Genomic DNA, 25,368 nt, shown 5'->3' with positions numbered 1-25,368 from the left:
GGCAACATATCTACAGAATATACTATTTTTCTAGACCAACCTAAATATTAATCTAGGACATGGCGAGCGCTTCCTCGGCGCTCCAGCAGCGCGTGTGGGGCGGCCGCATCCCCGTCGTGTTCTCTCTGGACGCGAATGAGGTCACGACGCTGCATGCGCCTCGCCCGTTCTACGTGAGTCATGCAAAATCTCTCAGTAAGAAGTCACAACGTGCACTAAGCTGGTACTGTACAGGCCATGGTCCCCCGCATGAGCTTCCTGGTGTCCCAGACGCGCGACGTCGTCGAGTATTTCCGAGATGCAGCGCCGCCCATGTCGGCCATGCAGGGCGCGTCCATCTGGTTCGAGGCCAAGGGGGTCCCGTTGCACTGGCACCTGCCCTTCGGCCTGCTGCGAGACCTTTTGTGCGGTCCTGGACACGACGGAGACGCAGACCTGCCCTGGCACTTGACGGTCCACTTTCTAGGCTTCCCCAGTGACGTCCTGCTGCCCTGTGATAACGAGCAGAGCGTCGAGTCGCACTTTATGCACAGTCTCAAGCAGGCCACGTTCCTGCGCGTGGGCTCCACGAAAGCCGTCATGGCTCTGCCGGAAGCTCAGCAGACACAGATATGGACCAGTTTATCGCAGAGTACGTGGGGTGGTAGGGAGGGGGTAGAAGGAGGAGGCTCATGACTGTTTGTTGTGGTGGCAGATGACTTTGAGAGCTATCGGGAGGCGACACGCAAGCTGCATCTGGATGGAGGCGTGGACGCGTCGGCGTTGAGGCATCTACCGCTGCGGTTGCACCTTGATAACGCACCTGCAATTCAGATGCCTATTTCGCCACTTCAAGATGGTACGCTGGACGTGAAGGATTTTCTAGTGGAGGGGTGGTTGATTCACGAACTGCGTTGTGCTGGTGTTTGTAGGGCGCGAGAAGACGTTGCTGGAAGTGCTGAACTACCTTGTACCGGACCTCTTCCCGTCTGCCGATGGAGCAGACTCCCAGACACACAATTTCCAACTCGTTGTGCATGGCATCGACGTGCCGCCCGAAGTATCTATCGTGGAGCTCTACCGCAACTTCTCCTATGCCGACGGCTTCCTCTACGTGGTCGTTCTCGCACGGTCGGCCAAGTCCTGATAGACCCCACTAATAAGTAATGTTGAAGTGCCTACGTTTACCATTTTTCGACCCGATTTTAGAGTGTTGAAGCGAAGTGAAGTGCCTCTGCTTCTGCTGCACGTCCCTCAGTTCTGGATCCACAACTCGACGCTAAAATACAGTCGTCAAGGTACAGACTCGCACGTGTGTGTTCGTCGACCGCTAAAGAACTATAAGTGGAAGAAGACATCGCAATGTTTGAAAGCAGCGAGGAACTATTTTCACAATTATTCGTGGATTTACAACATGCATTTTGCATTGTATTCCTTCACTTCCGAAAAACTTGATTTTGTGATCGCCAAAGTACTTTGCTTCACTTGGTTGGTCTCTAGACCCACGATCACGGCATGTTGATGTGCTGGGACTTGTCCGTGCCGAAAAGACCGAAGTGCTTCTCGTAGTCCGCGCCATTGTAGCTCACCGTCGTGTCGTACATCATGAACCAGTACGACTGAGTCTTGCCAGGACACCACCCGTAGACGTAGTCGTAGAAGTACTGCGTCATGGCGCCAGTAGAGGGAACGTTGCCGGCGTAAGTCTCACCCGCGTAAGGCCAGCCAGTCTCCGTAAGGCGGACCTTGTCAGAACCGAACTTGGACGTCATTTCATTCCACTGAGCCTCCAACTTCTTGACCGAGGACTGCGAGCCGGGCGTGAAGAACGGGTGGATATTGACGCCAATCAAGTCGCACGCATTGGCCAGCGTCCAGGCGCTATCAGCGCTCAACCACTCGTTGATACGCTGGGCCGAGCCGACGGGCGTGTTCCCCACGCAGCTTTTGACGCGACGAATGTAACCAGCGAGCTGGTCGGCCGTGTACGTGCCAAAGTTGCCATTCTTGAGGTCTTCGTTGCCGACGTAGACGGCTTCGACGGCCCCACCATTCCTCTTGTAGCCATCACAAACTGCTTGGATCTCGGAGTCGATCCAACGCGGATCCGTAAGCTGGACGCCCACTGCAATGCGCAGGCCTGCTGCTGCCGCCATGTCAATGGCGTTCACTCCACTGAATTGGACCTGGTACGTGCGGATGCTGGAGAAGTGCTCTGACACCTGTGCCATATCCGCGGCAAGGACATCCCAGTTGACCGTCTGGTGGTGCCACGGGGCGTAGCAGACACCAGAGGAGAGCTTGGTAGCGTCTGTAGCACCCGTGGCAATGGCGGAGGCTACGGCGAAGGCAGTCACGTACTGTGAGAAAGCCATTTGCGCTTGGATCGAGCGTGGTCTGGGGTTGAACAAAGAGGTTTGGAAATGAATTCACGGCTGGACTGTGGCTCTCGACGACGTGGAGTCCATGCGATTGATCGATCGATCCTGAAGATGTGCTTTACCAGTTGTGGATTGTAAGGTGTCGTCGACTGTTTACAATTCGCAGCATCGACCGTCAGAAGCACGAACGCAGAGCAAATTTTGTCAGCACCGACCGGTACATGTATGTGAGTGTACATGCGATCGCATACATGTAGTACGCGTATCCCGAGCTGCCAGTTGTAAATGCTGGTCGGCGCAGGATGCAGATAATCTGCATCACGGGTATCAGCTCAAAAAGTGTCGAAATGTCTGCTGCCACAGATACATTTTGTGGTCCACATCAATTCCAAAGACCCGCGCTGTGTGAATTCTCGGGAGCCACGGTGAAAACCGCGGGAATCGGTCACTCCCCACGCCGTAGGGGTGACTGTTTCCTGGTGGCGTTATTTCGTTTCCAACGCGAAAGCGGACGTACTTGGCTTTAAAGTAATGTGGGCTACATAATTTACCCGTGGCAACAGTGTCCAAAAAGTATCCTGACGCATGCAAAGTTTAGGGATAGACTTGCTTCTGAGAAGTGGCGCACCTCCACTCACTGGCGCCACCACCACAATCTCGATTCTTTTCCCTTAGGCACGCGATATCACGATGACACACTGCACTCTCTACAGCAAGAGAGCAAGGAACATTGCGTGCTGTATTCTTCGAAGTGTACCTACAGTCGTGCATGTACATGAATCGCTTAATTAATCGAGCGCCAAGGACGGATGCCATCACTGTAGTTGGAGATTAAGCTTACCTGTAGTTGGAGCATTGACTTGTGAGGTCGGAACCAATACCCTTGAGCTCAATCGTGCGCTGAAAGCTCAAACGCCCAGTTACTCAGTATGATGAATATGCATCATCCGAAGCAAGCCAAGACCATGTTAATCTGCTCTCAGGCAGTGGGAATCTCAGCATCCACAGATAAATTTCCATGCCTCAGTACTGTACATGTTCGTGTACTGGTGCGTGTTTGCTGTAACTCGACAAAGTGTGCCAAACAGATGGAGTATCACGTAGACACTTCGGACAGTAAAGCGCTCGCGTGGTCACCGCCATAGGATTCGACGAACTTCGAGGCGAAGGTCTCCAGAGGGCTCATTCCGACAAACTCCTTGTGAAGCGCAAGACCACTACAGCCAGATATTCCCAGTCCAGTAGCCATGTTGTCGTCGCTGTACCTGACAGCCTTCACCATAGCTGTCACCTTCTCCACAAGTGTCGTCGACGCCAGACAACTCTCCACGGGTATCTGCTACGCCCCATGGCACCACCCAACCATCAACTGGGGTGTACTTGCCCAGGACATGGTGCAGGTATCCCAGCACTTCTCCAGTATCCGCACGTACGAGTCCCAATACAACGGGGTGAACGTCGTCGACATGGCTGCAGCCGCCAACCTTCACGTTGCAGTCGGAGTGCAGCTCCAGAACCCGCAGCAGATTGACGCCCAGATCCAGGCTGTCTGCGACGGCTACGCCAGAAACGCGTGGGCTGTTGAGGCCGTCTACGTCGGCAACGAGGACCTCCAGAATGGCGGCTTCGGCACGTATTCAGCCGAGCAAATCGCTGGTTACATCCGTCGCGTGAAGAGCTGCGTTGGCAACACGCCCGTCGGCTCCGTCCAGCGCATCAACGAATGGCTGAGCGCCTCCGGTGCCTGGACGCTGGCGAACGCTTGCGACGTTATCGGCGTGAACATCTACCCGTTCTTCACGCCGGGCTCGCAGTCATCTCTCAAGAAGCTGGAGGCTCAGTGGGACCAAATGGTGTCGAAGTTCGGGTCCAACAAGCTCCGCCTGACGGAGACCGGCTTCCCGTACGCAGGTGAGACCTACGCTGGCAACGTTCCTTCGATCGGTGCCATGACGCAGTACTTCTGGGACTACGTGTACGGGTTCTCTGGTGGCAAGGGCCAGTCCTACTGGTTCATGATGTACGATCAGTCGGTTAGCTACTCTGGCAAGGAGTACGAGAAGCACTTTGGTCTCTTCGGCACGGATAAGTCGCAGCACATCGATTTGCCATAGCGGTGTGGCATACAGTGCTGCGAGCATCGTGGTGCATGAATTCCAATAAGTACTTGCTATGATAGAGTTAACCGAATAACACGTACTGCTGATGCTCAATGGCCTTAGATGTTTGCAGCATAATTCTCAACTGAAAGCTGGTGGTCTAATCACTGAACCGAGTTATCGTGTGGTCTCGCTGAGCGCGCCTGTAAGAAGTTACAAAATTGTGATCGCAGCTCAACTTCGTGAAAGCGACACCACCCTGCAGCTTTCGACTCCAGACAAGAACACATACCGCCTGCCGACACAAGCTCTACGGCTTGGGTTGCATTTACCACAGTTTGTGGTGCGTCAGGCAACGGTGCACTATACTAAGTCACATTATAAAACTGAGCAGCATTGTTGTTTCGTGCGCGAAATGCTACGTTCACGTCCCTGTCACGAGGCACATGCCACAGCAAAGAGCAGAGTCCTCCTAAGAAATTCATTCTGAAACCCACTTGGTGCAGCGCAAGACCAAACTCCACCAAAATACTATTGTTATTTTTTCCCGAGCCCTGCACGAATCGACACCGCGTTGTTGGAGCAGAGCAGCAAGAAGAAGAGAAACTCTCTCAGCCTTATGTATGATGCGCCATAACACCAACATCATTTATTTCATGCGAGAAAAAATCTCAAACCTGAATAAAAGACATTTTGCTACGCTTGTCTTGTAAGAATGTTGCATTAATGTGGCAAAGCGTCCAGCAGATCACCAATCCGACGGGTTGGTCCGTGTGCCCCCCAAAGCTTTCGTCGCCGGGCTGTGGGGGAATGGCTTGTGCCAGAAGCTGCTACCCGACCAACACCAACGTCCAGTGCACTGAGCTCACGTGGGGCCACAACCTGCCAAGTATCCTTCGCGTCAACACTTACGACGACGACGGCACCTTGCGTCCTGAGTTCTTTGAAATCCGATTGACAGACATTGCGTCTGGCACAGCCGGAACGCGTGGGTGCTCACCGGCAGTGAACGAAGTAGCGTTAGCCATCGGGCTGATCCCAGCCATTGGCAGCACTGTGAAAACGGCAGTTCAAATGGTTTGTGCAGTAGTCTGATGATATGTTGCTGCTCGTCCGCCAACGTCCGTGATGCGCGGAGCGACGCGAAACCTTAGTCACCAATCTGCTGATTCGGCTAGAGATCCCACAGTAGCCTCGTAGTGCGGACGTACTGGAAAATAGACCCACTAACAACAAGTTTGATCAACCACTTTCATTACTACTTTCCGTTACAAGAAGCAAAGACTTGGTTTCTAGTCCGTCAGTCACTGGTGTGCTGGAAATTCTTGATTCAATCGTTCCGTACCATGAGGAACGAAGCGTCCACGCGCCGTTCATTCACTCACCTCCTCAGCGGGACGCTGCGCTGCGAGACTAGTCGCGGCGGAGACGCTGCTGGCTCGGGCCCTGCGGAATGTTCACGTGCGGGGACATGTCCGTGCCGAAGAGACCGAAGTGCTTCTCGTACTCCGCGCCAGTGTAGCTCACCGTCGTGTCGTACATCATGAACCAGTACGACTGGCCCTTGTCCGCAGACCACGTGACGTAGTCGTTCAGGTACTGCTGCATGCCTTCGTACGACGGCTGGTTCTCGCCGTAGTTCTCGCCGGCGTACGGCCAGCCCGTCTCCGTGAGGTGGAGCTTGTTCGGGCCGAACTTGGACGTCATCTGGTCCCACTGCGCCTGCAGCTTCTGCACGGACGGCTGCGAGCCCGGCGTGAAGAACGGGTAGATGTTCACGCCGATGTTGTCAATGGCGTTGGCCAGCTTCCAGGCGCCCTCGGCGTTCAGCCACTCGTTGATGCGCTGCACGGACCCCACCGGCGTGTTGCCCACGCAGCTCCTCACGCGGTTGATGAAGCCGACGAGCTGGTCAGCCGAGTACTTGCCGAAGCCGCCGTTCTGGAGGTCCTCGTTGCCGACGTAGACGGCCTCGACGGCCCAGGGGTTCCTGCTGTAGCCGTCGCACACCGCCTGGATCTCGGCGTCGATGCGGTTGGGGTCGCACAGCTGCACGCCCACCGCGACACGGATGCCGGCGGCCGCCGCCATGTCGACGGCGTTCACGCCGCTCATCTGCGCCTCGTACGTGCGGATGCTGGAGAAGTACTGCGACACCTGCTTCATGTCGTTCGCGAGCACGTCCCAGTTGACGGTCGAGTGGTGCCACGGCGCGTAGCACACACCCGTGTTGAGGCGAGCGGCGTCAGCGGAACCGACCGCGGCGGCGGTGGCAACGGCGAAGGCAGTCGCGAGCTTCATCACTTTACTGCTTTAGTAGCTGCAGACAAGCTTAGTGGCTGGTGTAAGGTCCTTGCGCTTGACAAGGAAGGTTGGGGAATGAGGTCTCAGTCCGACAGCCCCGTCGACGATAACGATAACCACAGGGTAGGCCGGGAAGACCTACTGTTCGAAGCCATTGGCAACGGCCCGTTGGTACGCGACACACCCAGGCATGAGGCGGAGGACTGGTCGAGGTCCACATGGTCGTCATCTGTACGGTGTCGGATCGTATGGCGGAGGATCCAGTCGTGATCTCCGAGATCTGCTCTCGCGGTCCGCTGGGATTGTGCGCTGATGGTAAACGCTGAAGTAAACTATGAACCGTGCAATAGTGCACCGCCTCTTTCGAGACTCGACACTGCAAAGATCAAGCCAAAGACCAAGGGCACTGTACAGTACCATCATCTCGAACTATTATACATGAACGGGCCGGGCCCTTTCTCAATCGGAAATCGAATTGCTTTTTTGTGGCGGCAGGTTCCCCATTTGATGCGGATGGAAAGCTGCTCCACCACATTTTGAACACTTGAAGTTTGTGCGCAAATGTACTCGCGGGCGGCGCATAGAGCACCGAGACTACCGCTTTGCTGACAGACAAGCCGCAGAAACGGCACGAAAAATTGTGAGTTTCCATTGTCCGTTCCACACGAAGCAACGACGAAAAGTAAGCTGGGTGGACTCTTTCGTCAAGTGCTTCTAATGTCCGAGCGTCAAGTGCCAAAATCAATCGATTGTAGAATTGTACATGCATCTCGACGCTGACTCGCTTCTCTCCACCGAGGCCCTAGCTCAAGAGCCGAGCCCGCAAGCATCACGCAGCATTGGGAAACGGAGCTTCAATCGTGATGGTCGAGTCCTGACGTGGCGACGAAAGTTAACCCACGTTTTGGATTTTAGCGGTGGGGCGGCGTTGTGTGGTCGGCGACTCGTATGGACAAAGGTCCCCGGCCAGCGCGGCTGGTGTGGGAACGCTCGTACATGCTGGTATGAAGCTGTTATATATCGCCTGAATCACTCAATAAGGTTAATGTACATGAAGTCGAAACAGTTCCTAGCTTTGGCCTCTGGCTGCTTTTCCCGCCGCTATTGGGTGTTACCGTCTCGCTTCGAATGACCCATACTTGCGATAAGAGTGCGGAAGCTCTGTGTCACAAGCACCGCTTGAGCCCTGTCTATTGATCCTGCAAGTATTGTTGCAGACGTCACCTGACATCGCTGCACACGTCACGTTTCTTGTGTGGGATGGATGGACGAGTGTGTGTGTGTGTGGCTCACAATTGTTGTGCCGGGACCTGTAACCAATGTACTTACAGATTCCTGAAACGTGGTGCTATAGTATGCGCGACTATGTAGATGACGATACCACAAGCGCATTCCCCACCGAATGTATGAACGGCGCTGCGACAGAAGCTGCCCACACCCTGCGTTAGCCCTCTCGATTTTGAAAGATCTTCGCATCGCCGGGTGGATAACCTCACTCTTGAAGACGTGACCACCTCTTCCTGGATAACGTCAGGCTCGGGTTATCTCACATGATCTAGCAGGCCTTTCCTTTTATCAATGCAACAGCAGCGCACCTACGAGTCGGCAGTGAGTGGGCAATAACAACGCAGCGGTGTGGGCAGCTTCTGTCGCAGCGCCGTTCATACATTCGGTGGGGAATGCGCTTGTGGTATCGTCATCTACATAGTCGCGCATACTATAACACCACGTTTCAGGCATCTGTAAGTGCATTGGTTACAGGTCCCGGCACAACAATTGTGAGCCACACACACACACACTCGTCCATCCATCCCACACAAGAAACGTGACGTGTGCAGCGATGTCAGGTGACGTCTGCAACAATACTTGCAGGATCAATAGACAGGGCTCAAGCGGTGCTTGTGACACAGAGCTTCCGCACTCTTATCGCAAGTATGGGTCATTCGAAGCGAGACGGTAACACCCAATAGCGGCGGGAAAAGCAGCCAGAGGCCAAAGCTAGGAACTGTTTCGACTTCATGTACATTAACCTTATTGAGTGATTCAGGCGATATATAACAGCTTCATACCAGCATGTACGAGCGTTCCCACACCAGCCGCGCTGGCCGGGGACCTTTGTCCATACGAGTCGCCGACCACACAACGCCGCCCCACCGCTAAAATCCAAAACGTGGGTTAACTTTCGTCGCCACGTCAGGACTCGACCATCACGATTGAAGCTCCGTTTCCCAATGCTGCGTGATGCTTGCGGGCTCGGCTCTTGAGCTAGGGCCTCGGTGGAGAGAAGCGAGTCAGCGTCGAGATGCATGTACAATTCTACAATCGATTGATTTTGGCACTTGACGCTCGGACATTAGAAGCACTTGACGAAAGAGTCCACCCAGCTTACTTTTCGTCGTTGCTTCGTGTGGAACGGACAATGGAAACTCACAATTTTTCGTGCCGTTTCTGCGGCTTGTCTGTCAGCAAAGCGGTAGTCTCGGTGCTCTATGCGCCGCCCGCGAGTACATTTGCGCACAAACTTCAAGTGTTCAAAATGTGGTGGAGCAGCTTTCCATCCGCATCAAATGGGGAACCTGCCGCCACAAAAAAGCAATTCGATTTCCGATTGAGAAAGGGCCCGGCCCGTTCATGTATAATAGTTCGAGATGATGGTACTGTACAGTGCCCTTGGTCTTTGGCTTGATCTTTGCAGTGTCGAGTCTCGAAAGAGGCGGTGCACTATTGCACGGTTCATAGTTTACTTCAGCGTTTACCATCAGCGCACAATCCCAGCGGACCGCGAGAGCAGATCTCGGAGATCACGACTGGATCCTCCGCCATACGATCCGACACCGTACAGATGACGACCATGTGGACCTCGACCAGTCCTCCGCCTCATGCCTGGGTGTGTCGCGTACCAACGGGCCGTTGCCAATGGCTTCGAACAGTAGGTCTTCCCGGCCTACCCTGTGGTTATCGTTATCGTCGACGGGGCTGTCGGACTGAGACCTCATTCCCCAACCTTCCTTGTCAAGCGCAAGGACCTTACACCAGCCACTAAGCTTGTCTGCAGCTACTAAAGCAGTAAAGTGATGAAGCTCGCGACTGCCTTCGCCGTTGCCACCGCCGCCGCGGTCGGTTCCGCTGACGCCGCTCGCCTCAACACGGGTGTGTGCTACGCGCCGTGGCACCACTCGACCGTCAACTGGGACGTGCTCGCGAACGACATGAAGCAGGTGTCGCAGTACTTCTCCAGCATCCGCACGTACGAGGCGCAGATGAGCGGCGTGAACGCCGTCGACATGGCGGCGGCCGCCGGCATCCGTGTCGCGGTGGGCGTGCAGCTGTGCGACCCCAACCGCATCGACGCCGAGATCCAGGCGGTGTGCGACGGCTACAGCAGGAACCCCTGGGCCGTCGAGGCCGTCTACGTCGGCAACGAGGACCTCCAGAACGGCGGCTTCGGCAAGTACTCGGCTGACCAGCTCGTCGGCTTCATCAACCGCGTGAGGAGCTGCGTGGGCAACACGCCGGTGGGGTCCGTGCAGCGCATCAACGAGTGGCTGAACGCCGAGGGCGCCTGGAAGCTGGCCAACGCCATTGACAACATCGGCGTGAACATCTACCCGTTCTTCACGCCGGGCTCGCAGCCGTCCGTGCAGAAGCTGCAGGCGCAGTGGGACCAGATGACGTCCAAGTTCGGCCCGAACAAGCTCCACCTCACGGAGACGGGCTGGCCGTACGCCGGCGAGAACTACGGCGAGAACCAGCCGTCGTACGAAGGCATGCAGCAGTACCTGAACGACTACGTCACGTGGTCTGCGGACAAGGGCCAGTCGTACTGGTTCATGATGTACGACACGACGGTGAGCTACACTGGCGCGGAGTACGAGAAGCACTTCGGTCTCTTCGGCACGGACATGTCCCCGCACGTGAACATTCCGCAGGGCCCGAGCCAGCAGCGTCTCCGCCGCGACTAGTCTCGCAGCGCAGCGTCCCGCTGAGGAGGTGAGTGAATGAACGGCGCGTGGACGCTTCGTTCCTCATGGTACGGAACGATTGAATCAAGAATTTCCAGCACACCAGTGACTGACGGACTAGAAACCAAGTCTTTGCTTCTTGTAACGGAAAGTAGTAATGAAAGTGGTTGATCAAACTTGTTGTTAGTGGGTCTATTTTCCAGTACGTCCGCACTACGAGGCTACTGTGGGATCTCTAGCCGAATCAGCAGATTGGTGACTAAGGTTTCGCGTCGCTCCGCGCATCACGGACGTTGGCGGACGAGCAGCAACATATCATCAGACTACTGCACAAACCATTTGAACTGCCGTTTTCACAGTGCTGCCAATGGCTGGGATCAGCCCGATGGCTAACGCTACTTCGTTCACTGCCGGCGAGCACCCACGCGTTCCGGCCGTGCCAGACGCAATGTCTGTCAATCGGATTTCAAAGAACTCAGGACGCAAGGTGCCGTCGTCGTCGTAAGTGTTGACGCGAAGGATACTTGGCAGGTTGTGGCCCCACGTGAGCTCAGTGCACTGGGCGTTGGTGTTGGTCGGGTAGCAGCTTCTGGCACAAGCCATTCCCCCACAGCCCGGCGACGAAAGCTTTGGGGAGCACACGGACCAACCCGTCGGATTGGTGATCTGCTGGACGCCTTGCCACATCGTTTGGACGAACAAATCGCGGAAGTCCCAGCCCGATATCCTGAGGTCGTCGTCCTGGCCGTATGAAGCTAGTCCTGTGACGGTGAACGTCACATCTGCGGCAGGGTAGGACCCATCGTCGTAGTTACTGCAAATAACGCCGCTTGTCCACCCAGACCCCGAGCTCTGATAGCTTCCGCCCACTTGGTTGAAGTTGGCGTATGCATCGCTGTAGACGACAGCGTTGAGGTCTTGATTCCCAACGTTAACCCACTTGCCGCCGTACTGGAATTGGACGTACAGTGAGGAGCCGAAGTTGACCAAAGAGGCAAGGAGCAGGGTCGTCAAGATTCGCGAGATCGGCATCAGTCTGGATATTGTAGGTGGGACGCGGAAGTTGGCAATTGGAGCTGAAGTTCGCAGGGGCTGCTGGCAAATTCGAGAATGGATGAGGAATGGTGAAAACGACAAAAATGTAGTGGAGGAGTAATGGCAGGCAGCGTATGACACGCTACGTTAAGTACTTCCGAAGCAGCGACAAGCTCAATTTGCGGTGCCCGATGGAACGGCGTGTTTTACATGTACTAATAGTACCATCCCTGCATGCTCAAGGGATTCCACAGGGCCATCCGGTTGCGTTTAGATTCTTTGTAGATTCATTAACTACTCGAGTAATCGTTGTTTACCCGTGCGACAGTGCTCAGTTCATAATGATGCAACATTTTAACAAGACAAGCAGAGCAAAATGACTTTTATTCAGGTTTGCGACTTTTTCTCGCATGAAATAAAAGATTTTGGTGTTACGGCGCATCATACATCAAGACTGAAGCGATTAAGAGAGTTTTTCTTCTTCTTACTGCTCTGCTCCAACAACGCGGTATCGATTCGTGCAGGACTCGGGGGGAAATTAACAATAATAACTGTAGTATTTTACTGGCAAAGCTAGGCTCCCGTAAATATGCAAGTGGCCCCGTAATAAGTATCTTGACATTTTACTACTGATGGCTGAAACTGTGGAGACCTTTGTTCACGACCAACAATATCCCAATTCACCCATTTCCATATTTAACACGCACCATGCCTAGCTCGTGCGGCTTTCCCCTAGTGTATTGGTTGCAGTATGATTTTCTGAAAACCAATCCTTGTATGAAACACTATTATTGTGAAGTCACCACCGATACAAAACTCAAGTCATTTACCTCGCTCCACACATGTGTTTTGGGTAACCATTCATTTCACCGACGGTTTGACGATTCTCACTCTCGCATGGAAATTTCGAGCAGAACCCACAACACAATAACCACAATCAATCTTGCACCAATTCGACCTCCGTGCACCAACGCTACTACAGGTATCCGGTATATGTGGACACGCATTTCACATATTCATTAAACTTAGTGCGTTGCGGTGCTCGTGGCGCGGAGACCATTTACAGAGGCACAAATCAACGATGCCACGTCGCGACAAACATCCCCCTCAACTGTGTCATCGCGTACATCTCCCCGCCTGCATTGCTGCACAGCAAACATATTAAAACACATCCTGTTGTCAACGACATGTGCATCAAAGCATCACAAGTCGGCACCGCTCCACGATACACTTCACCATTGGTATTTACAAACCGTATGTAATAAGTACATCGGTAGCGAGTTGCCTGTTCGCAGTCGAGCAAGCTCTGCGGATCCCGTGATAGACGAGCTGCCTCGTGGCAAAGCCGCCGTGCCGTTCACGACACCCTATGCAGTTGACACAGTACCTACAAAGCTCTTTCACGCTCCATCGCTGCGCGCATTTGGATTTGTCCTCGATCGCAGCGGAGACCCCGCCGGACGCCAGGCAAAGTCAGACTTGCTCTGACCACTTTTTGCTCCAACATCGACCATCAGGTTCGTTTACAGCTGCGGGATCTCAATGCGTTCGGTGGACTATGTGCCGCACATACCGGCACGCACTAAACAGGGCCAATGAGGAACAGCTTTCACCAGAGTGTCCTCCAGTCGAGCCAGAATTGTCCTCCACAGGAAACGCTGCAGCGCACAGGCACCAGAATCTGATTCCTTCCCTCATCCTTCGCATACCACAGGGAATTAAACTCCACAACCAATCTCCGATACTCTTCCAACTTCTTCCACAAGCGCATACATATCTACTCTCGACATGAGTCACTACATAAAGGTCCTTGTCACTAAAGCGGTTAATCCTCCTTCCACTGTCTGTAGCTATCTGAACTTGCTCATGCTGATCCTAAAAGCCATCACTTTCCCATTCGCAGCATGGAGATCTGGACGCCTTGGGACACGTCTCGACATGCGCCGGAGCTCGTCGCGCCCGTAGCCCCAACGCAGCCAATCGACCCGCCAATCGACGACGAATTCCATGCTGGAGGCACATGGATCGGCCCTTTAACCTGCGTGCGCGTGGTGCGTCGCTCGCGTCCGCACATGTCGGCGCTGCCCCACGTGTGGGAAGCCGTCGAGGCCTTTCTGGACTGTTCGCCGAGCTGTTCGTTGACGCAGGCGGCGGCATTTGGATCCATGCGGTTGTTGCGCGGCATCTCGGCGCGGTCCGGCGCCATGGTCACGTTGGATGCGTTCTACAAACAGGCGCAGTTCTCGGGCGCCATGCAGCACGCGGCGGCGCGCGGAGACGTGGCCATGATGCAGTGGCTATTGACCTTCCAACCGGGGGGTCTCGTGACGCGCGCGGTGGAGCAGGCGGCCAGGAACGGACAATTGCAGGTACTCAGGTGGTTGAAAGACAACCACGACCACGTCTTCTGGGGCGCCAATGAGCTGCGCTATGCAGTGGAAGGCAATCACCTTGACGTGGTCAGATGGCTACAGGAGCACACGAGGCCGCCCACGAAGCTCCGGGCCATGAACTTGGCCGCGGCCAATGGGAACCTCGAGCTGATCCAGTGGCTGTACCAAGTGCGGCACGAGGCGTCGTCCTCTGCGGCGGCGAAAGCGGCCAAAGGTGGACATCTGGACATGCTCAAGTGGATGGACAAGCACTCGCTGTGTAGACACCAAGGAGTCCCGGTGGAAGACGCTGCGGCGGGCGGTCATTTGAAGGTGGTCAAGTGGCTGCACAAGTCTGGAGTGGGCATTGCCACCCCCCGCGCCATGAACGCCGCCGCGGCGAACGGACATGTTGAAGTGGTCAAGTGGCTACATCGCAAAGGCAAAGAATATGCCTGTACGCACGTGGCAATGGACGACGCAGCGATGAATGGACACTCGGACGTGGTCAAGTGGCTGCACGCACACAGAAGTGAGGGGTGCACGACGGATGCGATGGACGGTGCGGCCAGGAACGGACATTTGGGGCTGGTGCAGTGGTTGCACTCGAATCGGAGCGAGGGGTGCACCACGCGCGCTATGGATGCTGCTGCTGCCAATGGCCACGTACACACGGTCATGTGGCTCAACAAGTACCGACCGAAGGCGGAGCATGTGAGCGGCTCTGCGAGTGTAGCGAGCAGTAGCAGCAGCAGCTCACGATCAAGCAGAGGAAAAGGTGGAGGCTGTACGACAAATGCGATGGACGACGCAGCACGCGGCAACCACTTGGACGTGGTCAAATTCCTGCACCGAAATCGCGAGGAGGGGTGTACCGAGCGGGCGATGGATGGGGCTGCCGCGGCCGGACACTTGGAAATGCTTCAGTGGTTGCATGACCATCGCAGTGAAGGTTGTACTGCTGCAGCGATGGATGAAGCAGCAGCGAACGGCCATTTCGAAGTGGTCACGTGGCTACACGACAACCGAATCGAAGGCTGCACGGTGCGCGCAATGGACGGCGCTGCTGCTGGCGGACACCTCCGTATTGTAAAGTGGTTACATGCCCACCGCTCGGAAGGCTGCACGGAAGCTGCAATGGATGGCGCTGCCGGACACGGCAAGCTTGACACGCTCAAATGGCTTCACAAAAATCGTGCGGAAGGTTGTTCGACTGCCGCTATGGACAAAGCTGCTGCTGGCGGCCACTTTGAGGTGCTGCTGTTCCTACACAACAAGCGCTCGGAGGGATGCACCATGGATGCAGCTGTGAATGCGAGTCGCAACGAGCACGTGGAGATCCTGCAGTGGTTTTTCCGCTTCTATCCGCGGATGATCCACCGCGAGAAGGTCATCGTCTTCGCGAAGCGATACAACTACTACCTCATGGACTGGCTGCACCGCAATTACCAGGCGTCGGGAGAGCGCACGGTGCTGGCTGAGATTAACTCGTCGTTCTACCTTACGCCGCCCGAGACCGAGGAATTGACCACGTAGACGTTTGAACCTTTAGACTTGGCGTCGATCATAAAATTGCAAAATATCTCGCGACTAGAGGCGTCTAAAGCAGTGTAAATTTGCGTGAATAAAGACAATTATCTTGGTGAAGCACACGCAGCGCTCTGACACTCTATTCGATGTTTCTTGGGCTACAATAATGCCATCGACAACTTACACCAGTGGGGAGCGTAAAGCGACGAAATTTGCGCCGTCTACTGCGCCACTCTTCGCGTTTTCTCGATTGTCCTGAGCTGGGGAGAGACTCACAACCGACAGCGATGCTGTACGAGGATCATTAATCGTCGCGGAGATGATCTGGCCTTCGGACGGTGCCTTGCGCGGATAAATAAACGTCAGGACGAGCTGAAGCGAGCCTAGCAGCGCACCTGAAGCGTTCGGCACCAAAATGAAGATGTCATCGACGAGAGCGGCGTACACGACCCAGCAGAAGCTGTTGATCACGTTCACGACGCCCATAGTGAACGGCATGGAGGACGACGTCTTGGTCCGTATCACATGCCGAATGGTGGCCATGGGCGATGCGTACAGGCCGACGGACGAGATGATGACGAGGACACCCAACGTCGTGCCTGTAGACGACCGACTCTGGCCGGTACAGCCTAGCAGAGCGAGGAGGCCGTAAATCGTCTCGAGCACCATCACGACCACTGAAATGAGGAAGATCCGCATGACGTCGCGCTTGTGCGCTGTCCAGCGGTAGAAGAAGAAGGCGAAGAAGATCCCCGCAATAACGCCGAGCGCCGCGGTCAGAAACAGCGGGATGATGTTGTCCACGGCATAACTGTACCAGCACAGCAAGTAGCAGTTAGCGTACAGCAGCACGCACGGCAGGACGGACATGTCGCCCGTGCTCTTCATCTTCCGCATCCGCTGGAAATCCGGCAGCAGCGAGACCCGCATCATGAGGGTCGTGACGATGGTGATGATCTTGAAGGCCAGGATGGCCGTGTCCGCGCCGCTCATGGTTCTACTGTACCTCGAAGTATTATTTTTCGTCCGAGGCGCAATGGGAAGTGAGACTTGTCAAGCGCAACATCCTGATGCCTGCTGCTTCGCCCGGCATGATTGGTCGCACTTTGCATCATCTATGTCGTCGCAACGCGGCAACATGCACTTGCAAAGGAGCTGACGCGCTCGGCGTCGCCAAAACTGCAAGAAGAGCGAGGTATTTCGTGTCCGATTCAGTTGTCAACTCGGTAGGTCAAAGCCCAACCTTGTGGATGTAATTGACTGCTGTCTGCTGCTTTGTTGCAGGTCCCGTCGTAGCGCTGAATCCTCGCGTCGAGGAGAGTCCATTGCCACGAAGTCTGGATTCTTACAACTGCTGGTATCGTGTTCCGTGTCTTGGTCGGAAGAGATCACCAGAACGTCGGCGTCTTGGAGATCTTCGCTCGATGAGATCCGCTCTTTGCTTCGGTACATGTACGTGACGATCATCTGCGTGGCGCTGAGCGATACTCCGACAATATTCGGGGCCAGCAGGAACATATTGTGGACCAGAGCGCCGTAGACCCCCCAGCAGAAGCTGTTGAGCACATTCACAACGCCCATGGTAAACGGCATCGACGTCGCTGTCTTGGTCCGGACCACTCGGACAATCGTCGCCATCGGAGACGCGTACATTCCTGTCGTTGTCGCAATAGTCACGAAGCCTAAGGTCGTTCCCACTGATGAATGCGACTGGCCTGTAAGGCCGCAGATCGCTAAGACGGCGTAGATTGTGATCACCAAACATACAAAGAAGAAGAAGGCGAAGACTCGAAGGACCTCGCGTTGGTCGACTGCCCAGCGGTAGAAATAATAGGCGAGGAAGATTCCAACCACGACACCAAGCATCGAAGTCGCGAAGAGCGGTACGAAGTCGTCGATAGCGTAGGCGTAAAACAGCACAGCGTAGGAATTGGTGAAGATCAGCACGCACGGCATCACAGACATTTCGCCAGTGCTGTGGTTCTTCCGCCATCGATTCCAGTCTGGCAGGAGCGAGATTCGCATCATGACGGTGGTGATGATCGTCACAACCTTGGACACTGTCACGGCGATCGCGTAGGCACTCATAGCTGTGGTCTTGGGCTTTAAGGAAGGAGCACGTTGTACACTGTAGAGCAAAAGCGGAACTGGCTGAGACGGATCCGTATCGAGCTCACGCCTTTGCAGGGCGGTCTTCACGAGGTTCAATTCTTAGCGCATTGGCATGCACTATCCGTCGATTACCGGGTATCGCAGAGTGCAAAGCTCTCCTTGAGCCAGGCATTGAGCATGAACCAAGTAGTCCTCTGTTAAATTCGTGTATAATACAGTTGCTCAATAGCTCAGCATAATATTTTCGGTGGACAATTTTTATGCATCATACTGGTGACTGCTGCTAGCTTTTGTCTCCTGCCAAGGTTTGGAGACGCCGTGACGAGGAGAACGGATTGCTACGAAATCTGAGCTCTTGCAAGAATGCTCGATGTTCGTTGAGCCCTCAATCTGTTCTTGTTCCGATGCAGTGACAACCACAACGTCCACTACGACTGTGTCGTCGATCTCTAGCGATGCTCTGCTTCGGTAGATATAAGTGACGAGCATCTGCGTCAAGCTCAACGTCACTCCGATGATGTTCGGAATCAACAGGAACATGTTGTGAATAAGCGCGCCGTAGACTCCCCAACAGAAGCTGTTGAGCACATTGACCACCCCCATTGTGAACGGCATCGAAGTCGCTGTCTTGGTCCGGACAACGTGCACGATAGTCGCCATTGGAGACGCGTACATTCCGGTCGTGCAAGCGACCATGATAAACCCCAACGCCGTCTCAACCGAGGAGTGCGACTGACCCGTAGCTCCGCGGAGAGCGAGAAAGTCGTAGAGCGTGATCACGACACACACGACGAAGGATATGAGGAAGGTCCTCACGACCTCGCGCTGGTCCGCAGCCCAGCGATAGAAGGAGTAGGTGAGCAAGATCCCCACCACAACACCGAGCATCGACGTTGCGAACAGCGGCATGTAGTCGTCAGTCGCGTAGGCGTAGTACAGTGAGGCGTACGAGTTCATGAAGATCAAAACGCACGGCAGCACGGACATGTCGCCCGTGTTTCGGGTCTTGCGCCATCGATTCCAGTCCGGGAACAGCGAGACTCGCATCATGAGCGTGGTGATGATGGTGACCACCTTGGATACCTCGAGAGCAACAGCGTAGGCGGTCATTGCTTTTCTGTCGTCTTGGTCCTGGCGCTGAGTTTTTGGACGCAAAGTTGGAAATGGCTGAGACGGATCAATCGTTAGTTTGGTCGCGAGCATATCTTTGTAGGGTGGTCTTCACGTGGTACAAATGGGCAGGGCTTGATGCACTGGTCTTCATGCGGGATGTTTTCGTCCAGCCTGATGAACGACGACGCAGTGCATCCACGATCCATCGATTGCACGGCGCTTCGTCGACAGGTCTTGGAGCCAACCGATCCACGTTATCCACAGGTGAGCATCACCACCGGCGATTCCAGCTCTGAAAATCTAGTTTTCATGCTTAGTAAGAAAAATACACACACACTCACAAGTATTAGTTTTTGATGATTATTCTTATTTTAATACCGAGAATTTCTTTAGCGCGCGCAGCTCGAGCTCTTTGAACTGTCTACTGCGCTCAGTTTTGCCATCATAGGGGACACAACCACGCCAGAAAGCGCCTTTGTTGTAGGCGCATACACTGCTGTAAGATGTTGGTAAGATCCTGATATTCGGTTTGTGGTGATGATGTTCATGCTCACTGAGGTCGATATGGTGCCATCAGATCGAATGGATAAGTTTGAAATTTGCAGTCTCAAGCGCAAGCTGCTAGGGACCGATTCCATCGTTTACATCAAGAAGAAGTACGTGCTCATGAACGAGGCGTACAGAGGATTCCAGTTTGAAGACTAGCTAATTTCCATTCATTTTGTGCCAAAAAAAACACAACAAAAGCTGAGCTTACACATGGATACAACTTGTTGAGACTGGCAAAACAAGCCATTCGCTCTCGCGCCGTTATCCTTACAAAGGAAATGTCAAGTGTATTAGATGTTTAGTCCAGACAAGGGAAATTTCAACTTGATTGCGGTTCCACATGCCGAGGAGAGCTCAGGGCCACGAAACCTGGACTTTTCTCCTGGAAAGCTAAAACAATCTTTTTGTCTTGATCTCCGTGCTGGACAGGTGAGAGAACTACTACAGATAGTGCGTCTTCATCTTGACCATCTTCGATCGATGCAGGTGTTGTGGGCTTGTAAACAAACGTGAGCACTAGCTGAGCGCAGCCGAGAATGAATCCTGCAATGTTTGGGCCCAAAATGAACATGTTTCCGATCAACGCGCCATACGTCCCCCAGCAAAAACTGTTGAAGACGTTCACGACTCCCATTGTAAATGGCATCGACGACGCCGTCTTGGTCCGAAGTACTCGAGAGATCGTAGCCATTGGAGATACGTACAACCCGAGGGTTGTGCAGATAGTTATGAATCCGAGTGTCGTTCCGATGGACGACTTCGACTGGCCAGTATGCCCAGTCAGCGCCAGAACGCTGTAAATGGTAACCAGCAGACATACAACAAAAGATCCAACGAAAGCGATCAGGACGGCACGCTTGTCGGCTGCCCAGCGATAGAAGAAGTAGTTGAAGAAGACCCCAGTGACAATTCCCAGGATCGACACGGCGAACAGCGGCATGATGTTGTCGATGGCGATAGCGTAAAACATGACTGCGTAGCAATTCGTGAAGAGCAAGAGGCACGGCATGACGGACATTTCGCCGGTGCTGTGGTTCTTGTGCATTCTCCGGAAATCTGGCAGCAGCGACACTCGAAGCAGGAGCGTCGTGGTTATCGTCAGGCCTCGGAACACGTCCACAGCAATTTCGTGTCCGCTCATCGGAGTGCGCGAGTCGTGTGATCTTGGACGCGGATTGGGATATGACTCGATGTTTCGAAGCCGGCAGCTCGTTCGCTTAGTTTGGACACGGAAGTGAATCGACGATCAACGATTCCTAAAAGTTTCGCCTGACAGCCTCGAGAGGAACAGCCCAGTTGCAGGCGCAGAAGGAGACAGAAGAAGTGCGAAGCGCGGGCACTAACCGTTTCTTACTTTGCACGAGCACCCGATGACGTTACCCGAGCACACTAAAAATCAAGGTAGGGCCAAGCAAAATAGTAAAGCGCGTTGCAATTTACTTAAAAATCCAAGCTCCAAAGTAGCTTACTTACGACAGAAACCATGGGGCTTCCGATTCAAAGTAGATATTAGTAAACTTAGTGCATAAATTACTGTTGACGGCCGCTGCTTCTCATCTCACGCCACGACTTGGTCTCCTCGCGACTCGGAGAGCGCATTGCAACGAAGCTCGGACTTTTCCGGCTGTCCACAAAGCTCAATTTTCCTTCTTGTTCTCCATCTTGAACCGGCGAGAGAACCACAACAGATAACGCAGGTCGGTCGTGGAGGTTCTCCACATCGATAGCCGTCTGCGCGTCCTTCGACGGGCTCCTGGGGTAGATGAAGGTGAGACTGAGCTGGGTAATGCCCAGCGTGAACCCAGCAATGTTCGGCGCCAGGATGAACGGGTTGTCTACCAGCGCCGCGTAGAAGCCCCAGCAAAAGCTGTTGGCCACAACGACGACCCCCATGGTGAAGGGCATGGAGGACGCCGTCTTGGTTTGAATGACCCTCACAATGGTAGTCATAGGCGACGCGTACATGACGATGGTCGTCGTAACGGTGATGAAACCCATCGTCGTGCCCACCGCATCTCGAGTCTGGCCCGTTTTGCCAGCGAGGGCGAGGGAGCCGTAGATGGTCACCAGTACACACACGACCAAGGACCCGATGAAGATCCGCATGGTCGCGCGCTTGTAGTCCGTCCACTGGTAGAAGAAGTAGGCGAGGATGCCTCCCACCACGACGCCGAGCACCGACGTCGCGAAGAGCGGCAGCATGTCGTCGATGGCGTACGCGTAGTACAGCAGCGCGTAGCAGTTGGTGTAGAGTAGCACGCAGGGCATGACCGACATGTCCCCGGTGTTGCGCTGCCGTCGCCACCGGTTGAAGTCGGGCATGAGCGAGATCCGCAGCATGATGGTAGTGACGATGGTCAGCACCTTGGCCACGATCACGGCGGTCTCGTGCCCGGTCATGTTAAACGGCGAATGGTTGCGCTCTCGAAGGCGAATCGGGAAGTGGCCACCAGCTCACCAGAGTTCTACGCAAGGTGGTGGTGATGCTCCCATCCACGCACGATTTATGACCGGAAGTCGTGCTGCCTGGTCATCTAATCCGGCAGATTGGTGGGCCTGCAGCATATCGCAGGCAGCCGTCGCCTCGTCGCCACTAGAAAACGCCTGCGAGCCACCGGATCCGTGAGTAGGGGCATTATCAGGGTGACGTGAACCTTAGTTGTTCAGTGTTGAAGTGGCCACTACGCGCGAACGGTGCAGAAGCGATGGGGGAAGCTGCTGGACTTGGCCTGGTAAAGGAGCTTCGGGGAGAGCTCTGCCGGGGAGCGACGTGCTCGAGTGGATGGCAGACCACAACGTTGCAGCGCAGTGGCTAAGCGTACCACGGGCACGACCGTCGATCTCAATGGGCGTGCAGCACGTCAAGGGTGGTCAAGTGACTCAAGAAGAGCTTCGACGGAGCTCGGGTAATGGACCTCGCAGCAGGTGACGGCCATACGTCGCGATCGAGCTAGCATGCAGATCACAAGGTCTGTGAGTACACACCAACACGGTGAGAACGGCAAACAAATGCTCCATTCAGACTTACGGCGGTTCGATTTGTGTGTTTCCGCTTCATGGACGAGAACTGGCCTCGAGCGGTGTCGAAGTGTCGTCGGATGAAAAAGGCGTTCTGTTCCGCAAGGCAGCCTACTATAAAGTAAAAGAACCCCCTCGTGTGCCTTCAATTTGCTCTACAATTCCTTTCAAACGTATCGACTGCTTCAAAACGAAATTCAAGCATTATACCATGCAAATGTACTTCCTAAAGTTGTTGTTCGTCAAACTAGTAGGAAAGGCATCGCGCGGACGATGAACAAATTGCCACGCACTTAAGGCTGTCCTTGCGAGGAGGGGTGATGATGACCGATAGGGGCGTGTCGTCGTCAGCTCTAACAGGGACAACCACAACAGTACATCAACGTCATGTTTGCTCGGGTAGACGACGTAGATGACGTAGATGACCACTTGGATTGAAGAGAGGACGAAACCCATGACATTCGGGACAAAGACCCAGACGTCCTTGATCATGACGGAGTACACGGTCCAGACGGCGCCGTTGGTGAAGTTAGCGAGTGATAAAGTGAACGGCATACTGGCCGTCGTACTTGGCACGAACAGCACGTCGAATGATAGCGAGTGGGGACGCACAGAGAGCCACGGAGGTCACAATTGACATAACACCGAACGCAATCTGCGCGGCGCTCATGTCTTTGTCTTGAGTGGAGATTTGTACTCGACGAGGCACAATTGATTGGTAATGAACAAGCGAAAACCGACCGGCACTGCGAACACCTACAGCGCAATCGCGGCACCGTGTGGCGCGCAATCGAGAGAATATGTCGCGGCAGCACGGTATTAACGATGGCCTGATGAGTGCGGCAAGTCTGTGGAGGAGAGTCGCTGACCTATCGTCATTTTTTTCACTGGCTGACTGGTTTAACATTAACGACAGCCACGCTGAGGGTTTTATTTTCAGAGAAGTACGAGCAGAGAGTGCTTTCGTGCTAGTGTATTACAGTTTTAGTGTCGAGTAACGGAGGACGATTGGCCCGCGACAGGAGAGCGAATTGCCACGAAGTCAACGCTGTCCTTGCGGTCGATGCTGCTCTTTCGTCCTCGACGATCGCTGCTTTCGTTGATAACAATCGATAACGAGGCTTGGCGGTCGTACTCGATGATGGCGCCTGGATGGTCGATCACGACGGACCCGAGCTGCGTCTCGGTCGTCTTGGACGTCGGGTAGACGACGTACAGGATCAGCTGAATCGCCGTGAGCACGCAGCCAAAAGCATTCGGTAGCAGCACCCAGACATCCACGATGATGATGGCGTAGACTACCCAGCACACGCTGTTGAAGAAGTTCGCTAGACAGAGCGTGAAGGGCATCGAGGCCGTCGATTTGGTCCGCACGATTCGTCGAATAGTAGCGAGCGGAGACCCGTACAGCCCGATGGACGTGGCGATGGAGATCGCGCCCATAGCCGTCGCCATCGAGGACTTTGACTGGCCCGTGACGCCTGCAACGCCAATGGCACCGTAGACGCACACGAGCACGATGACGAGGAAAGCTGCAGCGCAGATCCTGAGGACGGATCGCTTGTCGTCCGTGAAGTGGTAGAAGACAGCGACAAACCCTCCGCAGGTGACGAGCCCCATGATGGCGGTCACAAACAAGGGGAAAATGTCCTCGGACAAGTAGCCATACCACGCGAGCACGACGCAATTGGTGAACAGCATCACGACGGGCAAGATCTGCACTTCACCCGTGGTTTTCGCCCTGAACACGCGCTGGAAGTCGGGCCAGGGCGCGAATCGCACGAAAATGGACGAGATGACTGTCAGCACTTGGAACGTGGCCTCCAGAGCTCCCATGATCTCGATTGGCTGCTAGTTGAAGGCGTGGATCTGTAGCAATGCGCCCAAGGCTGCAAAAGGAATAATGAACAGTCTATTGCTACGGTACGCAGTTCATCCGTGATGGGAATCGCAAGTTCAGACAACACAACCAGCCGTCTGACGGCCGGAGCAATCCTGAAGCATGTGGCGCGCAATCGCGCGTCTCATCTCAAACGCGTACCAATTCGGCACATAGCAGTTCACGAACAGCACAACCACCGGCAGGACGGCGGCTTCCCCGGTGATCTGGGACTTGTGCACGCACCTGAAGTCAGGCCACAAGGACAGCCTCACCAGGACCGACGAGATGATGGCCAGCACTTTGAACGCAGTATCGCCACCGAGCATGGTTGGTGAGGCTTGTGTGTGGAGAAGAAGCTCTTGCGTCTCAAGAGGTAAAAGCGATATCGGTAGTGACGATTAATCTGCGACCAGCGAGGGCCTTGAGGCCTCGAGGCGACTTGGTTGCGAGTACATGTAGCGGATTGCCTTTTTGGTCCGACGAGCAATCGTGGCGCGCAATCGATGCATGTCGCATAGATCATTTCGGACCAATCATAGCAAGTATAGGCGCCGTATTCCCAGAATCGTTTCATCGACGCCGATGCCATCGTGGCTGCCCGACTACACGCCATGCCCTGTGTGCTGCTCTACGCTAACTGGCTACGCGCCGCGGTACTATTCGTACAGCAGCAACGACATGCTCCGCTTGGGGGTGTATGGGTCGCCAATAACTACAATCCCGTGCGGACCAAGATTATGCCGGTCATTCGTCTTCCCGAACAAGGCGTCAGGTATCTCCGATGGAGAGCAAGAACGAAAATCGATTGCTGTGGGTAGTTAAAAGATATCGTAATGGGCTGCCGGGCCCTGAAGAGGCGTACTACACGAAGCGACCGAGATCGGTTGGCTGCGGGATCCTTGGGTTCCGCGGTCATTCATGAGGCGTGGAGGTGCATCCTCTTGAGAGGTCATTCGCTGATTTTCCATTGAGATCGTAGCGCGCATCGCCAAAATCTTGAGAAGCGACCCCTAAGAAATATGAGTGCACACG

At 54.5% G+C, this 25,368-nt stretch overlaps 9 protein-coding genes across 9 annotated transcripts; 4 read left to right on the top strand and 5 right to left on the bottom strand.

Moving 5' to 3' along the window:
* Positions 1–59: 59 nt before the first annotated feature.
* On the top strand, positions 60–1,126 carry KRP23_1816 (Autophagy protein 5; the record flags this gene model as incomplete). Its single annotated transcript, XM_067886473.1, has 4 exons — positions 60–173; positions 235–631; positions 695–838; positions 912–1,126. 4 exons carry the CDS (start codon positions 60–62, stop codon positions 1,124–1,126), a joined length of 870 nt encoding a protein of 289 aa, XP_067749149.1.
* Positions 1,127–1,487: 361 nt separating this feature from the next.
* Positions 1,488–2,354, bottom strand: KRP23_1815 (putative beta-glucosidase btgE; the record flags this gene model as incomplete). Its single annotated transcript, XM_067886471.1, has 1 exon — positions 1,488–2,354. One exon carries the CDS (start codon positions 2,352–2,354, stop codon positions 1,488–1,490), a length of 867 nt encoding a protein of 288 aa, XP_067749148.1.
* A 1,253-nt stretch (positions 2,355–3,607) lies between these two features.
* Positions 3,608–4,474, top strand: KRP23_1814 (putative glucan endo-1,3-beta-glucosidase eglC; the record flags this gene model as incomplete). Its single annotated transcript, XM_067886470.1, has 1 exon — positions 3,608–4,474. One exon carries the CDS (start codon positions 3,608–3,610, stop codon positions 4,472–4,474), a length of 867 nt encoding a protein of 288 aa, XP_067749147.1.
* A 1,398-nt stretch (positions 4,475–5,872) lies between these two features.
* Positions 5,873–6,760, bottom strand: KRP23_1813 (putative glucan endo-1,3-beta-glucosidase eglC; the record flags this gene model as incomplete). Its single annotated transcript, XM_067886469.1, has 1 exon — positions 5,873–6,760. One exon carries the CDS (start codon positions 6,758–6,760, stop codon positions 5,873–5,875), a length of 888 nt encoding a protein of 295 aa, XP_067749146.1.
* A 3,077-nt stretch (positions 6,761–9,837) lies between these two features.
* On the top strand, positions 9,838–10,725 carry KRP23_1812 (putative glucan endo-1,3-beta-glucosidase eglC; the record flags this gene model as incomplete). The annotated part of the gene is made up of 1 exon (XM_067886468.1): positions 9,838–10,725. One exon carries the CDS (start codon positions 9,838–9,840, stop codon positions 10,723–10,725), a length of 888 nt encoding a protein of 295 aa, XP_067749145.1.
* Positions 10,726–11,043: 318 nt separating this feature from the next.
* On the bottom strand, positions 11,044–11,757 carry KRP23_1811 (uncharacterized protein; the record flags this gene model as incomplete). Its single annotated transcript, XM_067886467.1, has 1 exon — positions 11,044–11,757. One exon carries the CDS (start codon positions 11,755–11,757, stop codon positions 11,044–11,046), a length of 714 nt encoding a protein of 237 aa, XP_067749144.1.
* A 1,888-nt stretch (positions 11,758–13,645) lies between these two features.
* On the bottom strand, positions 13,646–13,966 carry KRP23_1810 (uncharacterized protein; the record flags this gene model as incomplete). The annotated part of the gene is made up of 1 exon (XM_067886466.1): positions 13,646–13,966. The coding sequence occupies one exon, from the start codon at positions 13,964–13,966 to the stop codon at positions 13,646–13,648; it is 321 nt and encodes a 106-aa protein (XP_067749143.1).
* A 1,387-nt stretch (positions 13,967–15,353) lies between these two features.
* On the top strand, positions 15,354–15,668 carry KRP23_1809 (uncharacterized protein; the record flags this gene model as incomplete). Its single annotated transcript, XM_067886465.1, has 1 exon — positions 15,354–15,668. The coding sequence occupies one exon, from the start codon at positions 15,354–15,356 to the stop codon at positions 15,666–15,668; it is 315 nt and encodes a 104-aa protein (XP_067749142.1).
* Positions 15,669–22,278: 6,610 nt separating this feature from the next.
* On the bottom strand, positions 22,279–23,124 carry KRP23_1808 (uncharacterized protein; the record flags this gene model as incomplete). The annotated part of the gene is made up of 3 exons (XM_067886464.1): positions 22,279–22,386; positions 22,465–22,565; positions 23,067–23,124. 3 exons carry the CDS (start codon positions 23,122–23,124, stop codon positions 22,279–22,281), a joined length of 267 nt encoding a protein of 88 aa, XP_067749141.1.
* Positions 23,125–25,368: the final 2,244 nt, after the last annotated feature.

The sequence above is a fragment of the Phytophthora ramorum genome, assembly GCF_020800215.1.
Source record: "Phytophthora ramorum isolate Pr-102 chromosome Unknown Phyram_PR-102_s0002, whole genome shotgun sequence".
NCBI lineage: Eukaryota > Oomycota > Peronosporomycetes > Peronosporales > Peronosporaceae > Phytophthora > Phytophthora ramorum.
Note: the sequence above shows the minus strand (reverse complement) of the source record. Positions and strands in the feature narration are given on the sequence as shown.